Source organism: Sorex fumeus, unplaced genomic scaffold (assembly GCF_029834395.1).
Source record: "Sorex fumeus unplaced genomic scaffold, SorFum_2.1 ptg000007l, whole genome shotgun sequence".
In the NCBI taxonomy this organism is placed as follows: Eukaryota; Metazoa; Chordata; class Mammalia; order Eulipotyphla; family Soricidae; genus Sorex; species Sorex fumeus.
In genome coordinates this window covers 45,282,040-45,300,665 of record NW_026606064.1, presented here as the reverse complement: position 1 = coordinate 45,300,665, position 18,626 = coordinate 45,282,040, and the positions used below count along the sequence as shown (strand labels likewise).

Sequence of the window (18,626 nt, the reverse complement as noted above, 5' to 3'; positions counted from 1 at the left end):
CAAACCTCTAGCAATGGAATTTATGAACTCTAGACTCAAAAATTTTTTCCATTTCTCTACTGTTACCTGTCCAAGTTACAGTTACCATCATGTCCTTGCCCTGCTCCAGGCAGGCAAAGGACCTTTTAAAAACAAACTGCATATAGGCCAAGAAATAACATAGCAGGTAAGGCAGGTGGCCTTGTACATGGTCAACCAGGTTCAATCCCCGGCACCTCATTTGCTCTCTCCCACCCTCGCCCACCCACTACCACAAGCCCGCCAGGAGTGATTCCTGAGTGCAGAGTCAGGAGTCATCCTTTAGCATTGCTGAGTGTTCACACCCGCTCCCACCTCCAGAAATAAAAAAACTGATTTTTACTATCCTGCATGAAAACTCTTCCAGAGCTTTCTTCTTGTTCTTGGATAGACCTGCTTATCCTCTGTCAACTACAAAACTTATATCACACCACTCTTTCCTCACTCTCACCTCCTCATTTTAGCTCCATTGATCCTCATATAAATTTGTACTCCTTACCTCAGAGTTTTTAATTTGTACTTTCTATTACAAAAAAAAAAAATGAGGAGGTTTCTGCAAAAGAAACAGCACATTCAAAGCCCCCGATTTAAAACAACAAAAAATTGCCCCCACAAGCAGCTAAAGCAATTCTGGGTGGGGGAAGGGGGGAGATGAGAGGCATCACCTTTACCAGCTTCAAACTGTACTACAAAGCATTAATAATTAAAACAGCATGGTATTGGAACAAAAACAGACCTGCAGACCAGTGGAATAGGGTTGAACATCCTTACACATACCCTCAAAGATACGAGCATATAATCTTTGATAAGGGAGCAAGAGATGCAAAGTGGAGCAAGGGAAGTCTCTTTAACAAATGGTGCTGGCAAAACTGGACAGCTACATGCAAAAAAAGAGGGGAGGGCAGAGACCTCTACCTAACGCCATGCACAAAATGGATTAAAGACCTCAACATCAGACCAAAATCCATAAGGTACATTGAAGAAAAGGTCTGCAAAACCCTCTACGACATTGAAGTTAAAGGTATCTTCAAGGACGAAACACCACTGACCAAGCAAGTGGAAACAGAAATAAACAAATGAGACTATCTTAAATTAAGAAGTTTCTGCACCTCCAAAGAAACCGTGACAAGAATACAAAGACAATTTATAGAATGGGAAAGGATATTCACCCAATACCACTCTGATAAGGGGTTAATATCAAGGATTTACAAGGCACTGGTTGAACTCTACAAGAAGAAAATATCTAATCCCATCAGAAAATGAGGTAATGACCCCAGGGGGGAAAGGGTGCTGTCCTCCGCCTGCTCCCCCTTGGCAGCTTGATGGCCGCCATCCTCCAGAGGCAATTGGACAGTCTGGTTTGGGCCTGCAGTGACGAGACACGCAGGGCCTCACGGGATGGGGGTGGAGTCGGCCCTTTCCTCCCTGCCCCAACAAGACCCCACGTCGCTGCCCACGAACAGCCTCTCTGACTCCTGATCAAGCTGCTTAACGGTCATGATCCCAGAAACTCAGGAACAAATCTTGAAACTCAGCAGGTTTTGGCAGAAATCCCTCCAGATTTAATTGTTAAAATTTCAGAATTCCAAAATCGCGCAGCCACTACTAAAGCCATGCGACATCATATGTTATTCATAACCAGCAATAGAAAACAAATTGTCTATGGTTGCCTTTTCAGCAGATCTGAGTGTTGGGGTCAAATCCCAAATAATAATGGTGTGTCTGGGGTCCAAATATTGAATGAAATCAAAGAGAGAGAGAGTAATGTGGAAATCATCTGCCCCACAGGTAGGGGGAGGGTGTCGAATGGGGGGGTATACTGGGGTTTTTGGTGGTGAAGAATGGGCACTTGTGAAGGGACAGGTGTTTCATCATTGTCTGACTGAGACTTAAACCCGAAAGCTTTGTAACTGCTCTCACTGTGATTCAATAAATAAATTTATAAAAAAGAAAAAAAAAGTAAGGTGGAGTTCATGCCCAATTCAATCAGCCTAATCAATGGCTGAATAAATAGCAATACTCTTACACAGAAAGGAAGGAAGGAAGGAAGGAAGGAAGGAAGGAAGGAAGGAAGGAAGGAAGGAAGGAAGGAAGAAAATTTAAAGAACAAAAACAACTGGTGTTGGCGTGGATGCGGGGAGAAAGGACTCTCCTTCACTGCTGGTGGGAATGCTGACTGGTCCAGCCTTTTTGGAAATAATATGGACGTTTCTCAAAACTAGAAATCGAGCTCCCATTTGACCAAGAAATACCACTTTTGGGAATATATCCCAGAGATGCAAAAAAGTACAGTAGAAATGACATCTTCACTTGTATGTTTATTGCAGCAGTATTTACAATAGCCAGAATCTGGAAAAAAAAAACCCGAGTGTCCAAGAATAGATGACTGGTTAAAGAAACTTTGGTATATCTATACAATGGAATACTATGCAGCTTTTAGAACAGATGAAGTCATGAAATTTTCATATAAATGGATCAACATGGAGATTATCATGCTAAGTGAAATGAGTCAGAAAGAGAGGAACAGACATAGAATGACTGTATTCATTTGTGGAATATAAAGTAAATCTTTGTGAAATAGGAGACTAACACCTAAGATCAGTAGAAATAAGGATCAGGAGGATTGCCCCACGGCTTGGAAGCTGATCTCATGCACTGGAGGAAAAGAGATAGCTGGGATGGAAAAAGGAGCATTAAGTAAATGATGGTTGGAGGGATTGCTCGGTATAGTAGATGCGTGCTGAAAGTAAACTATGGACCAAACATGATGGGCGTTTGATACCGGTATTGCAAACCATAATACCCAAAAGGTCAGAGGGAGTAAGAGAGAAGTGCCTGCCACAGAGGCAGAGGGTGGGAAGGGATGGGGGTAGGGGGAGAGATACTGGGAACACTGGTTGTAGAGAATGGGCACTGGTGGAGGGAGGGGTACTTGAACATTGTTCGACTGGAACTCAATCACGGAAGTTTGTATGTCTGCAACTGCATCTCATGGTGATTTATTAAAATAAGTAAATAAATAAATAAAACAAAAAATTGGCCGGTGTTCCTCTTCTGGAACCCAAACATTTCTTAATGACATCCCCAAAGTAGTTAATTATGTGATAAATCTGGGCAGTGGCTAAAGCACCAGCTTGCAAACGTGAGACAGTAAATATTTTTTGTCTCCTTGGGTTTCTGTTTGGGGCTATGCCCCAAAACAAAATGCCCAGGACTTACTCTTGGCTCTGTGCTCAGGAATCACTCCTGGAGGTTCTAAAGGAGTGCTACCTGCAGCCAGCACAACCACTAAAGGTATGAGCACGCAGTCCAATTGAGACTCCCACTAAGGGACATAATGGAGTGTGTGTTGGTTATCATAATACCAAGACAGGGAAGGAACAGAGAATAAATAACTAAGCAGTTATGGTTCTCTTAATATAGTTCATGAATACAAGGCCCTCAGGGAGAAAGTATCAGAATTAAGGAGCTTACCTTGCACACAATCAACCCAGTTCAACCCCCAGCATCGCGTGTGGTTCCCCTGAACACAACATATGGTCCCCCCGAACACTAGCTGAGCACCGCTGGATGTGGCCTCAAAATGAAGGAAAAGGAAAAAAAAATGCAAGGCCCAAATCCATTTTATTCTCCAACATTTCTAACATAGTATCAGACTCAGTGTAATGACTGATGACATTCAACAGACTTACGATACATGAACTCGGCCACATTCACCACCATATGAGATGGGCTCTACTATTCTCCACTGGATATATGAAGAAATTAAAGCTACCTTGCCCAGCTCTGAGCTGAATTTGAAGCCATAGGATTGACTACAGATTTCATGTTCTTAGCCTGGATTAAGCCCTGAGCACACCAGGTATGCCCCCACCACCAAAAAAAAAAAAAAAAAAGCAGGGGCTGGAGCAATAGTATACCTGCTACATCATTTGCCTTGCACAGAGTCAACCCAGATTCAATCTGCAGCATCCCAAATGGTCCCCTGAACAGTCAGAAATAATTCCTGAGGGTAGAGCCAGGAGTAACACCTGAACACTGCTGGGTGTGGCCCAAAAACAAACAAAATTTTTTTTAATAAATTTAAATCTTATAGTGGATCTACGTGTCTAGACTGACTTTCACAAATGTTTTCTAGTGTTTCTGTGCTCCTTTAAATGAGGTGTGAAGGCTAGTAGTCACTAGAGTTGGCTAACTATACTTAAGAGAAGGATTCATTAGAAGTATGAACTATAAAATGAAGTTCAGAGAAATTAAGTAACAAGTCTAAGTAAAATCTTTTAAAAAGAATGTGTTCAAATTCAAGCCCAGGTCTTTTGATCCCAAATTTGCTGTTGTATTTGAAAATTAAGTTATTTTACTATACTTTTCATATTTATAAGTTGTATATGAGATGTTTACAAAGCTTTTTCTCAAAGTCTAGACCTGAGGCTGCGATCTCCAAGCCTGCTCGGATCAGGGCTGAGCATCCTCCACCCAGATCCTCCAAATTCCAGTAGGCAGGGGTCACACCCACCAACTGGCCCCCTGGCGCGGTGTAATCCCATCAACGGCCAAGACTCAGAGACTATAAAACCCGCGCATTCGCGGCTGCGCGACATCTTATTATCTCATTCCTACTTTGGACAAACTGGTAGGCTACCGAATGTAACCTGTCCACACGGCAGAGTCTGGGAAACTTCCCATGGCATACCCAATATGCCAAATACCAGTAACAATGATGGGTCTCATCTCCTAACCCTGAAAGAGCCTTGAATATGGCACTTTTTTAAAAAATCTCAGGGCTGGGATGAAGGAGACGTTACTGGGGCCTGCTCGAGGCAATCGACGAACAATAGGATGGTCGTGATCATGATATATATATGAATATAAATACATTGGGGTATATGACAAACCAAAAGACACTTGCCTTATATACAGCTGACTCTAGCTCAATCCACAGTACCACAAATGGTCGCTCAAGCACCCCAAGTCTAACCACTGAACACAAAGCCAAGAGTAAGCCCTGAGCACAAACCAGTATGGCCCAAACCCAAATCAATATCCCACACCACCACCCAAAAAACAAACTAAACAGGGCTGCAGATGTAGCTCAGCAGTAAAGTACCTGTTTTCCAAGTGTAAGGTACTAGGCTTGATCCCCAGAACCACATACAAAAATGTGATGGTTAATGATAATAATAATATCAGCAATAAAATCTAAAAATAAAACACAGAGCCAGAAAGACAGCTCAAAGACTGAATGCATTCTTTGCTTGCATGAAGCCTGGTTCCATTTCCAGCATTGCGTATCCTCCCGCACCACCAGGAATGATTACTGATACTGAGCCAGGAGCAGTCCCTGGGCAACACTGGGTGTGATCCAAAAGTCAAAAAATTAAATTAAATTTTAAAATGAAAAACCAAAGCATAGGGGCTCACTGAATTTTTAAATTATGAATTCCTGAAAAGACATAGATTAGTAAAAAAAATTTTTTTCGAGTTACTGTCTGTTCATACTGGATTTCAGTCATACGGTATTCCAACACCAATCCCTCCACCAGTGTACATTTCCCCGCACCACTGTCCCCAGGTTCCTTTCCATCACCCCCCCCACAAAAAATAAATTTTAGTCCAGATATTCTGCAAATTTAAGTCTCAGTCAGGTTTCAGGAGGCAATAGACAGGACAATGTGTTAGAGTTGGCATATGCCCAGCCCTGTTCAATTCTGGTCATAGATGGCCTACTGAACATCCCACTTAGACTTGAAAAACCTTAAGTACCACTCCAAGCATGTCCTCAGTGCTCCCAGCACCGGGAGAGGGTGGAGGGGTGAGGAGTATCCCAGATAATCTCCAGCACTGACACCACAGAGCCTAAGCAGCATCATATCCTTGAGCTCTTACATTAACTGCCAGACCAATCATCCAAAATCACCAATAGGGCCTCTAAATCTCCTGAGCACTGTTTGGGAGACCCCAAAAATGAAAAAATAGCATTATATTTCAATAAGTTATTTTCTTCTTCAGTTTGTCATCTATATATCTATCAGCTAAAAACACTGAGAAAACTGACTGTGACTTCCAAAATATGCACGAATATATCATGTCAGCAATTAGTTTTTAAACTTAAGTTTTTCTTAACTCTTAGATTTCATATCACACAGATTCCCTAGAATTTGCCAAGTACTTTCCTTCCATTCAACATTTCTTTAATCCTGGCATTGTAGTAGATGCTAGGGGAATAAAGATGAAAAAAAGACACTATCCTCCAATATTAGAAACAAGTATAGTTATTTCTTTCAGGATATTAAGGCTTACTATCTTGACTAAAATCAGAAAGAACTTAAGGAGGCTGGAATTCAAAGCTTACCTGTTTTACTATTCCACACTTTGTACTATCCACAGTTCACTTTGAAAAATTAATGACATGCAAAATTAATTCATCTGTAATTTCTAGGGTATTTTTTACTTTAGGTTTTAAGAGAATAGTCACAAAATTTAAAAAAAATTAAGTGAAAAATATCATCTATCCAGAAGTTAGCTGATCGCTAAAGTGGACGCTCTTTGCTAAGTAATATTATCAAACTATGCAAAATAAGAAACAATATTTTAGCACAACAAAAATAGTAAATCTAAGCGTGAACCTTTGACTATTTGAGACTTTCTAAAATAACTGACATGACTTCCCAAAACACAAAGGTGTGCCAAAAACCTAGTATCTTATGTCTATGCAGTTCATTTCATAGACATGATTTTAATTATAAATAAGTCTTACAGTTCTATATAGAAGTGTTTGGAAGCTTGCTTTTAAAGCCTGTGCTCTCTCTTGAACACATATCTCACTTGCTTTTCTCTATGTTTCTTAGCTTGCTAATTTTCACTCTAAAGAAGCTTGTGTTCTCTCACCAACATGTACTTTTCCCTCTCTCTCCTCACATCTTTCTAAACAAGTTTCAGTAAAAACTACTTTGCTTCACCAAAAAAATAAATAAAAGTGTTTGTGAGACAATAAAATAAGATTTAAAGATCACTGTCACTGTCCTCCCATTGTTCATCAATTTGCTCAAGTGGTTCCAGTAACATCTCCATTGTGACACTTGTTACTGTATTTGGCATATCAAATATGTCACAGGGAGCTTGCCAGGCTTTGCCATGTGGGCTACTCTCGGTAGCTGGCTGGGCTCTCCGAGAGGGACAGAGGAATCGAACCTGGGATGGCCACATCAGCCGCGTGCAAGGCAAACGCCCTACCCGCTGTGCTATTGCTCCAGCCCAAGATTTAAAGATACTGAAAACAATTCTTCCTTTAAACAGAACAAAAAGGAAGAAAATGTTCTGACCAACAAAGCTTTAGAAGAATGATAGGCCTTCAGAATTGATTTTTCTGGGTCAAAGAGGCTGTACAGCAGGAAAGGTATTTGCCTTGCACATACCAGACCCTGGTGCAATTCCTGGCACCACAAATAGTTCCCCAAGGACTGCAAGGAGTGATCCCTGAGCACAGAGCTAGGAATAAGCCCTGAGCATGGACAGGTGTGGCCCCAAACACTATGTTACAGCAGGTAAGAACCCTTGGCTTGAATGCTCCAGACTCAGGTTTATTCCCCATATCACATATAGTTCTCCAAGACCTGAAGGAGTGAATCCCTGAGTACAGAGCGAGGAGTAAGCCCTGAGCTCAGTGTGGCCCAAAACACCCACCCACAGACACACACACATACACACAAATAAAATTGACTTTTCCTACTTTATTTCAAACATTCTTCTTTCAGGAAAACAAATGAAATCAACTAAAATTTTTATTAACTTTATTTTAAGATTTTAGTTCTCTTTTTTCTTAGCTAACACTATGTACAATTTTAAATCTAGGGGAAAAGATAATAAAAGACAATATATAAAAGCATTAAAATGCTACAAACAAGCATAAGAATTTTAGTGTACATTATTTAAAAATTTTATAAGGTAAGTATAATAGCTCCTGCCATGGACTTAATTTTTATTAACAGTATTCTCAACACTTGTAAAACTTAAAAAAAAAAGTTCAAAATTAAAGATGACTTAAAAGATACATTGCTACAAAGAACTTTTATAGTGGTTTTGAGAAGTATGCAATAAACAATCTGGCTCTCAAAAAAGTGTTCATTGAAGCAGAAGAAACAAGTATACTGCTGATCTAAAATAGGAAAAGAAAAAACAAAAACTAAACACCTTAACAATAGACTTAGGTACTTGTAAATATGTAAATGATTTTTGCAAAATATCAATTGGCTAAAATAAAAACAGCTTTAATTCAAAGTGGTCTGAAAACGTGATTCATTAAAAATAAATAACAAAGTGGTCTAAATAAAACAAATCTTTATTGGGTTTCTGATGTGCTTAAGTATTCTGTAAGACACTAAGTATAACAACAGAAATGGTCTCCAATCTCTTGAAGCTTATATGGTAATGAATAAATCCTTCAACACTATTCTTTCTTCTGGGTGATTCCATGAACATCAAACAACTGTGGTTGGAGGGGTGGAGTGGCTTGGGTTCTGTGCTCAGGGGCAACTCCTGGTTGTGCTCAAAAGAACATACGCAGTTCTGGCGTGCACCAAACCCACGTTAGCCATAGGAAAGTTAAATGCCTTAACCACGTTCTATCTCTCTAGCCTATCATCAAGGAACTTTTGAACTCTAAGTGCATCTTTCCAAAGTTTCATAAAATGCTGCCAAGATCAGCTTTCTAGTGAATATATTACCATGTCCTTATTTAATGATTCATTCAGGTTCATATCACTCTGGAATGAGTTTAGTTAGAGTGAATCCTCAAAGCCTGATCAATCTTAAGTAATCCGATGATGCAATTTCTGAAACCAGAGCTGAGAAGTATAAGAGTTGAATGTTCAAACATGGTATTCCTAGTCTCTCATTTATCCTCAGACAACATACCTTTATTTTGTAGTGTTCTTCAAACTATAATGACAGTTAACTTATAAAACTTTTTGAAAGCAGATGGTTCAGAGTGGGAATACAAGCTTTGCATATGTGAGTTTCAGGTCTGATTCCCTAGTACCACATGGTCCCACTGAGCACTGATGGGAGTAGCCCCCATCCAACAAAACAAAAGGGGGTATATATATATATGCATATATATGCATATATATATCAGTGCTTCTCGGACTTTAATATATGCATGGATTTGTTGTCGGTCTGGGAAAACGCACTCTGATTCAGCAGGGCAGGGACTGTGCTGCTGCTTTTCTGATAAGCTTTCTGTGGGGCCCACTGTTGTGCACAGACCAAAGCTATCACTCACCTGACACTGTGTCTGGAACACAGGTTGCTCAGACCAGGCAAGTGTTCTCCCCCAACTTTGTTAGGAAGACCCTAACAAAGTTGATCCTTTTAGGAAGAAAAATGTTTAGTTTCAAAAAAAAAAACAACAACAACAACAACAAAAAACTTTGTATCCTCTGGAGGCAGGCAGGTGGTCAGATGACAGTCCCCTGGCAATGAGTTTTAGGAAGTAACAAAACCAAGATAGGATCTAAAAAAGAAGAGCCCTTTTGTCAGCCCCAAAATACAAATGCTGGATGCTTTTTGGAGATGCAGAAACTGAGGCCTGATGAGGCTGAAAGGATTCAGCACCCGGCTGGAAATACTTAGAAGAAAAACTTCGGCAGGAATTTAAGGGGAAAAAAAAGTGAGAATATGAAAGAAAGGGGCTGGAGTGATAGCACAGCGGGTAGGGCTGATCCTGCAGGCAACCGACCCTGGTTCAATTCCCAGAATCCCATATTCCCATATGGTCCCCCGAGCACCACCAGGAGTAATTCCTGAGCCAGGAGTAACCCCTGTGCATCACCGGGTGTGACCCAAAAAGAAAAAAAAAAAAAAAAGAAAAGATGAAAGAAATCTGGAAAGACTGTACAGGGGTTAAGGTACTGTCCCAGCACGAGGCAAGCCCAGGTTCAGTTCTAAGCATTGAGCACCATCAGGTCTGGCCCCAAATCCCCAAAACAAAAAGAATATGAAAGAAGATCACCAAAAATTCTAAGTCCATTTTCCTAAAAAAGAACTCTTACCTAACACAAAAATCCCCAAGCCAGAGCAATCTGTAAATACTTTATAAAACCAACTTTGCAAAAGCAAGTGCTGGCCTTCCACTCTGGAATAACCCACATCCCAATCTGGGATGTGTAAATTCTTTTCTCTTACATTATGGGGTTCCCTCTTCTATAATTTCTCTCATATTTCCTAAATAAGAGAACTTGGCCTCACTCTGTGTCTTCTGAAATTCCTTTCTGCTAGAGTAGACAACAAACCTGGGAAATGTGAGATGAGATCGGGATTGATTTTTCTTTCCCTGAAAAAAAGCAAATCCTCACTCTGGCCTGAGAACCATGCCTCCCCCACAATCTCAGGTGGGAGGAACGAATTCCCACTCCACATGGACCACTCACTTCTCAGGTGCCGCTTAAAGGCTGCCTGTGGAAACAGCATGAAGCAAGGGTCCTAATGTTCATGCCATACACCTTTCCAGTTTTATACCCACTCCCCAGGCCCTTCAGGTCAAGAGACCCAGGCAAGCAAGTGGCAGTAGCTGTCTCACTCCCTGACACTTTGCTCCCCCATTCCTACAAGCAACACACCAAAGTTCTCACTTAAGTAGAAGGCTTCCATAGATGTTACCTATTCCAGCTGAATGAATGCCAGCTTTTGTCAGCCATTAGTTCTATGATTTTAGACAGAACTGTTTTCCTCCAAATAAGTTTAAATATAAAGGTAGAGGCCAGAGAGGCAATTCAAAAGATTGGAAACTAACCCTCACATTAATGCTAACCCCCAAAACCATTTTTTCAAAAAGCAGAGAAATAAAACCTTATCTGCAGCATAATCAAGGACACTTTTTCATAATGAGCTAATAAAATTAGATAATTTTTTCCTGTTTTCTTTTGGGCCACACCCAGAAGTCATTTGTTCTACCAACTGTACTACTAACTCTTTAGCCCCTGATCTAATCAAAAACTTTAATATGTATATAGCCATACTAAACTTAATTCATCTAATGCCTTTTCCTTTACATCAACAGATTTTTGTAAATATAAGAATTGAATAAATGAAAGGCAGTCATCTGAGGCACAAGGTGTTTAAGCACTTTGCCTTGCATGCACAGACCCAACTGGACCCCTAGCACAGGTCAGAAATCCCCCAGTATCATAGCCCAAACATTAGTGACCCTCAAAGACCCCCGAATTAAAAAAGTCGTTTGATTTCCTGCAGGAAGTATAAACAATAATCTTAAAACAATTAACTTTTGTTTTGTTGTGGAGCCACACCTGGAGCAGCCTAGAGGACCATATGGGATGGCTGGGGATTGAACCAGGGTGGGCTACATGCAAGGCAAGCGCCCCACCAGTTGTACTATCACTCAGGATCCCCCAAGTTAATCATTTTCTTAGGACTCAGCATTCTTTTAAATCAGCACATTATTTTCAGGTACACTCTGCTGTCCCTATCACAACTGCAGGTACTCTTGTCGTTCACTCGCTCTCCTTACATTTTTCAAAATAAAAATATTTGATGCTAGTACAGCAGCGGGGGACAGCCGATTTGCATGCCACCAGCCTAAGTTGGATGCCCATCACCCCAGATAGTTCCCCTGAGCTCGCCAGAGATATCCAGGAGCGCAGCCACAAGTAAGCCCTGAGCAGAGCTCAGAATGCTCCACCCTCAACCCACCCCTCCCCAAAAAATTATGCCCCAATTTTTTTTTCAAAGGATACCACCTAAAAAAGCACTGCCACTATTTATAGCCCTATCTTTGGAATTTTCCTGTGTTTCTCGGTTTTTCTGGGACCGCCAAGGACAAGTGACTAAATCTGACTTGTCACTAGTAAATATTAACCTGATTACACTTGGTTCCATTTTAAGAAACGGTTGATCAGTTGCTACAGTGTTGGCCGCATTCAGGAAAAAGCGCCGAAGAGGGAGTGTTAGTTTCTTTTCCACGATCTTAACCCAATTTCAGGCTTTCCACAATGCTTTTAAATGCTTTTAAAGCTTTTGATTTGTTTACCAGTCACCGTACACCAAAAGCCGCCTCGAGCAAAGAAAAAGATAGAGAACCAAGAATCCAGTTTGCAATCTTGTCGCCCGTCGCAAAGGGTTAAAAAGTCTCAGAAATGAAGGTGGGGCGTCAGGTTTACACCTGAAACGCCCCAAGCCCGGGCCCCAGACGCTTCGTGGCGCGGGGCGGGCGGACAGGCGGCGAGCACCCGAGACCCATCCGCGTGCCCGCGCGCGTCAGCGCGTCCAGCTCGGGTTGTTTTGTTTTCCAGACGCCAGACGGGCGGCGCTGCGCGGGTCAAGCACTCGGGGAGCTGGAGGCGCCCGAGGGGGCGCCCGGGACCCAGAGGCCTCCTCCCTCCCACGTCTCCACGGGAGGAGGCAAAATGGTGGCGGTGGCTCTCAGGGACCCGAGCCGGCCGAGGCCCGCCAGGAGACCTGGGCGCAGCCTCCCTCCCCCCCCCCCCACCTCACAAGCCCGCCCCCGCGAGTCCACAGTCGCGACTGCAGCGGATGCGGCGCGGGGCGCACAGGCCCTGAGCGGCGTTTGGCGGCTGCGCGCCGTGAAGGAGGCCGCCATGGCCGCCCGGGGCCGCCAACGGAGCGGAAAAGCGGCCGAGCACTGTGGGCGGGGCCCTGAGGGAGCCGCGGGCGGGCGGGGCAGGCGGCGCCCCGGGAAGGCGGCGGGAGCCTTTAATCCCCGCTTTCCGGCCGCGGAGAGCTGCGGACGCGGCTTTCCCGGGCAGTTCGCGCGGGGCGGGAGGCTGCAGGGCCTTGGCTGCCCGGCGCCTCTTACCTGAGACGTCCGTTTCTTTCTCGGCCGCCATCTTGTGGCGGAGCCCGTCTCCCGGGAGACGCCTGGGGCTCACCTCGCTCGCGGCGTCCCTGCCCCGGCGCGGGCCCCCGCGGCGACCATCGCTCGCCCTAGCGGCGCCGCGGAGCCGGGGGACGGAGACGCGGGCCGCGGGCGGGAGGCGCCGGGGACAGGGTTGTGGATAGATGCCCGGCGGGCGCCCTTGCCGCTGCGTCCCACAAACACTGGCCCGCTGCCCGCCACGGACGCCGGGATCCAACCAAAGAAAAGTGAAAAGCCACTGGGCACTAAGAACCTCTTTTTTTTTTTTCTTGCCTTTTGGGTCACACCCGGTGGGTTACTCCTGGCTCATGCACTCAGGAATTTCTCCTGGCGGTGCTCAGCGAACCATACGGGACGCTGGGAATCGAACTCGGGTTGGCCGCGTGCAAGGCAAACGCCCTACCCGCTGTGCTATCGCCCCAGCCCCCACTAAGAACTTTTTATATAATGAACTTCTGAGCCCTTTCCTTTCCTCTGATTTCCGATCCCTTTGAGGATCTCTCTGTCTGTCTGTCTCTCTCTCTCGCGCGCGCGCGCGCACACACACACACAAACACGCTGCCCCTTCTTCCCCTGCCCCCGCAGTTTGTACAACGTGGCCCGATTTATTTTTTGTTTGTTTTGGGGGGGGGGGGGTCCGTCCTGGCGGCGCTCGGGGCTTGCTCCAGGCCCTGCATTCGGGAGTCACTCGTGGCGGTGCTCGGGGGACGCTGTCGGGTGCCGGCGAGCGATTGAGCTCGCGTCGGCCGCGAGGCGAGCGCTCAGACCCACTGGACTCGTGGTCCGGCCCCGCGGTTTTCATTTCACTCTAGTTTTTGAACTGCAGGCGGTCGAGTGCGTTGGCCGAGCCCCCTGGGCGGGGCGAGAATCCCGCCGCCCCGCAGGGGACGCCGGGGCTGCTTCGACTCCGGCCCCGCGCCTGGCCCTCTGCCCAGGGGAGCTGGAGCTAAAGCGGGGAAGGCGGGGCCGTTCGACTCCCTCCGAGAAGAGAAACAACTGCGAAACCGTGTGACCGAGGCGCTAGCACCGCGCGGCTTCACTGAGGCTGCGATTCTTCCTACAGAATAGGTTTTTAGTAGCCAAAGGCGCCGAGTCCTACTGGTCTTTCGTTGTGAGATGTGACATGTCCCGCACTAAAAACTACTCTTGGGAGAGTTGTAAAGGCCGCTTTTCTGAAACGGCTCTGTAGGATGATGCTGACTTGCTCTCTTAGCTTCAGTTCACTGTGCTAGAATTTCTTTTTCCAAAAAGGGTCCAGCAATACGGCTAATGATGTGGTTCAAGCGAGTATATATATATGCAAAATCCAATGGTGCATGATTTTGATGTGCATGTGTGATGCCAATGTTATGTAAAAGCAATTTATAACGCAATTTTAAGAGGCCTTTTAAATGCAAGATACTATTACTTAAGGGTCTCATTAACGGTTTTAATTCCCCCTTCGTGTTTTGTAAGTCCTTAGCAAACCCTAAAGCAAACTCGCCCATTCGTTAAAAATCTATTTCTAGAAAAAATACTCATGATACTGTTATCAGCATTCTTTGAAACTGGATATGAACAAGTGAATTATGTTAGAAGTTACATTAAATGACTAGGTGCGGAGTTAACACCTCACCAAATATTTATATACGTAGATATTTATATTGTTAGTTTTATATTAATTTAGATTGGATTTAGTTACATTATTGATGTTTGGGTATAAGTATACTTATATACTTAAAAATACTCGTGTAGTTAATTTGTTTTTAAAGACTCTCAACTATTCATTTAGATAATGAAAGGATTTGAAATAAAAGAAATCCCAACTTTGGTCTCAGGTATACCTTTCACTCCCTCTAATGTTGAGAACGGTATCCCGAAATCACATGGTCTAGCCCGATATTTGCTGGCCCGTTTGTTATTGGCTGCCGCAAGCCCCATCTGTCTGTACTGGGTGTCTCCAGCGAAGTTATAAATATCCAAATAGCCCTTGGCAGAAAAATGGTTCCCCACCCCAGCAAGACGTTTTCAGCTCCGTTTTTTTGTTGTTGGAAAGCCTTTCCCTCTGTTCTCCCTGCTCCAACATGCACCACCACCAGTGCACTTTTGTTAGCTGGGGAAGGACAATGACCTTCTGGAAGGTCGGATACTTCGGCGTTTTCCTGTCATCCTCTTCCTCTGTGGTCCACTATGGGCCTCGAGTTTATTGGCAATAACTTTGTTTCTTGGTTCCGCCTGCCAAACTAAGCTCTTGAGCCCTGGAAATAAATGCTTTGCCTGTGCAACCCCAGTGCCTAGAAATCTCGATTTTTATGTGTATAAAATAATTATTTTTAAAATTAAGACAGGATTTAGTCTTTCAATAGCTTCAGAAGCAAAGCTTTTAAATATTTTAATTATTCTCAAATACATTTATCTACTTCTCTAAACTCCTAAAGTACATTTAAGACAGTATGGTTTTTTTTTTAAATATGGGTTAAGTATGGACCCCAGAGAGATAAGTGGGTAGGGCATTTGCTTTGCATGGCAGACCAGGATTCCATCTGAGAGACCTCAGAGAGCTAATCATGTGCATGGGGGGGGGGGGGTGGGGGGGCGGTGTTATCACACCTTCTGATACACAGGGATTACTCCTGGCTCTACACTCAGGAATTACTCCTGTGTGTGGTGGGGGGGGGGGGGGGCAATATGGGATACTGGAAATCAATCCAGGTTGGTCACGTGCAAGACAAACGCCCGACCTGCTGTGCTATTGCTCCAGTCCCTAATCATGTACAAGTTTTATAGGTACTAGTTACCCGTATTACTTAGCCTAGTTAAAGAACACGTATTAAAATTTTAATACATAGTTTTCAGTTGGTAATTATACATTGAAGTATATGCTTTCTCTGGAAAACTTTCCACAGAGGAGGGGGAAAAAAAAACAGGTTACTAAGATGAAAGCCCACAAAGTCCAGTGAGAGACATTTGCATTATGCTAACCATTTTGGCCCAGTTGCATATATTAGCTTACCTTAGTAAGCAGTAGCTAACAATTCCTTTTCCTTTGTAGTACAATTTGTTTCTGAACAATAGTTTGAGTAGCTTTGAAATATCAGGTGCTGTTAGAGCATTCTTTCAACTAAACTCAATGATTTCTCAAAATTTCTCAGAATCAGATTCAAAATTAATTTTGATCCCATTCATTGATATTATACTTTAATGATAGATCAGAAAAGCAATGGCATAGTTTTAAACAGTGACGCTTAATTTTTCAACAGGAAGGATGCATATGTATGCAATTTATGTCCTTTGCATGTTTACATTTGTAGTGAGTTAAATTTGTTCACACTGGCATCAATTATATCCCAGGAGGGGCATATAAAATGTCTCATTTGAATACTAATTCGGTTGCCGAAAATACGTAGATGATGTAGAAAGAGTGAATGGTTTGTTTGGGGGTAGTTGGTTTGTTTTTTGGGTTTTTTTTTTTTTGGTCTTTTTGGTTTGGGGACCTCACCAAATTGTGCTCAGGGCTCTATACTCTGGCTTTACACTCAGGGATCACTCACTTCTTGGGGGACATTAGGGGATCATATATGGGGCCAACAATCGAAATCTGGTCTGCTGTGTACAAGCAAATGCTATATCCGCTGCAATATCTCTCTGGCCCAGAAAGGGTGAATGTAACGGTAGCTCAAAAATTACATTCAAATTGTGTCTACATTCCTAGTATAGTGATAATTGAAATTTCCTCAGATGAGGAATGATTTTATAAAGGAGAAAAATTTTTTTCTCAGGCATTGCTATTACGGATCTCATGAATTTGATGAATTATATAATCACTTTAAAATTAACTAAAGAAATAGAAATAACAATGTCCAAAATCCCTATTTTAGAGTTTCCATAAACTTAATGTTTTTAAAGTTTAGAGAATTTGGGCACTATCTATAGGTCCCCTGAGCACCACCAGTATTGATCCTTGAGCACTTCTGGGTGTGCCTCCTATCCATCCTGGGCCCCTCAACCACCACCCCTCTCAAAAAAAAAAAAGTTCAAAGAACCTGCAAGGAAATCACTCTCTTAATCCCTACTTCCTTCCAGGAAGGAATACTTGGAGATCAAAGCTGAACTTCTAGAGCTTCAGTTAGCAACAGCATACTGGACTTCAAACCTTTATTTTTTCCTGACTAGAATCTGCTTGAGGTGATGCTGCAAACTTCACTTATGATTTTTTGCCTTTTTTTTCCCCCTTTTTTTGCGGGACTTGGGGGAGGGGGCGGAAGGTGGATTTTAGCTTATAAAATAATTATCAGGAATCAAAGACAGCTCAAGGAGCAGAATATCAGGTGTGGCCCAAAAACAAAACAAACAAACAAAAAAAGGAAAACAAAAGCAGTATGGGAAAAATATTTACAATTTAAAATCCCAAATAGTAATTCACCAAAGGTCTACATCATCACTTACAGGACTGCATAAATTCTTAGATAATAAGAACACCAACTAGAAAACTAGTTTTGATTCCAGAGCCACTATTCTATGCTGCTTCTTTATAAGTATACAATTTTGGGGCTGGAGCGATAGTACAAAGGGTAAAGGATTTGCCTTGCACAAAGCTGATCCAGGCTCAATCCCTGGCATTCCACGTGGTCCCCCAAGCACCACCAGGAATAATTTCTGTGTGCAGGGCCTGGAGTAATCCTGAGCATCACCGGATGTAACCCAAAATCAAAAACAAAAATTTTAAAAAATAAGTATACAATATCATTTTGTATTCTACTTAGTAACCTAAACATTTAAAGAATGATAAGGGCAAACATTTTTGGAACAATTTATCACCATCCTTCCCAAATGTTTTTAACCACTTAAAAACATCAAAGCGCATAGAAAGAATTTTTTTTCTGATTCCTTTTAAAGCACATTGACACAAAAATCACTGTTTAATTCATTACTTCAACATTTCCGGTCCTAAGCAGATCTTTTCAGAGATACTCATTGCTAAGCAACTTTTGGTGAATCTCTGGGTTTTTTTTTTCTTCTTCTTCTTTCTTTCTTCGTTTTGTTTTGTTCTGTTTGGGGATTACTCCCCATTTTCCCTCATCCTTGTAGTCCCCCCATCAGGCTCGCCCCCTACAAAATACACACCAACAGCCTCTTGATAGTGGTGCACATGGATGTGGTCAGAGGCAGGGAGTAACTATGTGCTGCAGGGTCCTGATCCAAATCAGGCCTCCAGCATGCACAAGCATACCCTCCCGTTCTTTGAGCCTTCTCCAGGGCCCCACTCTGTTCTTTTTATTCATTGAAAAACAATGTCTGAAAGATGAAAAGTGGAGAGTGCAATAAATGTTTAAGCTTGCTCACCTCAAATTGAGAGAAAATGTAAATTTATGTTGGTAATTGACTTTAGGATGGTTTTTAACTTCCTGCTCCAAAAAGAAATTCAGTTTCACTCATATTAACTTTACATTAGGAGATAATGTTGTATAGAAGAATCAAGCAAATTGTTTTTAGGAGATAAATAAACCCAGAATTGAATCTCAATTCATGTAGTTCATTAATTATATTATATTGGACATATTATTGTTTTGTGTGTTGTTTGGGGGTGGTTATCTGGCCTACTCAGAGACTACTCACAGCTTATTAGGGATTGCTCCTAGAGGTGCTTTGCGGACTATATGCCAGGCCAGGGGAATTGAATCCAGGCCTCCTGCATGCAAAGCATGTGCAACATCCCATGGCACTATCTTTCATGTCCCTT

At 42.9% G+C, this 18,626-nt stretch overlaps 1 protein-coding gene across 1 annotated transcript in view; it reads right to left on the bottom strand.

Moving 5' to 3' along the window:
- The window catches only part of EFCAB2 (EF-hand calcium binding domain 2), a 121,262-nt gene extending 108,225 nt beyond the window's left edge, over nt 1-13,037 (bottom strand). The window contains exon 1 of the mRNA XM_056133017.1: nt 12,848-13,037. Coding sequence (XP_055988992.1) covers nt 12,848-12,878 — 31 coding nt within the window. The 5' untranslated portion in view covers nt 12,879-13,037. The remainder of the gene's footprint in view (nt 1-12,847) is intronic.
- Nucleotides 13,038-18,626: the final 5,589 nt, after the last annotated feature.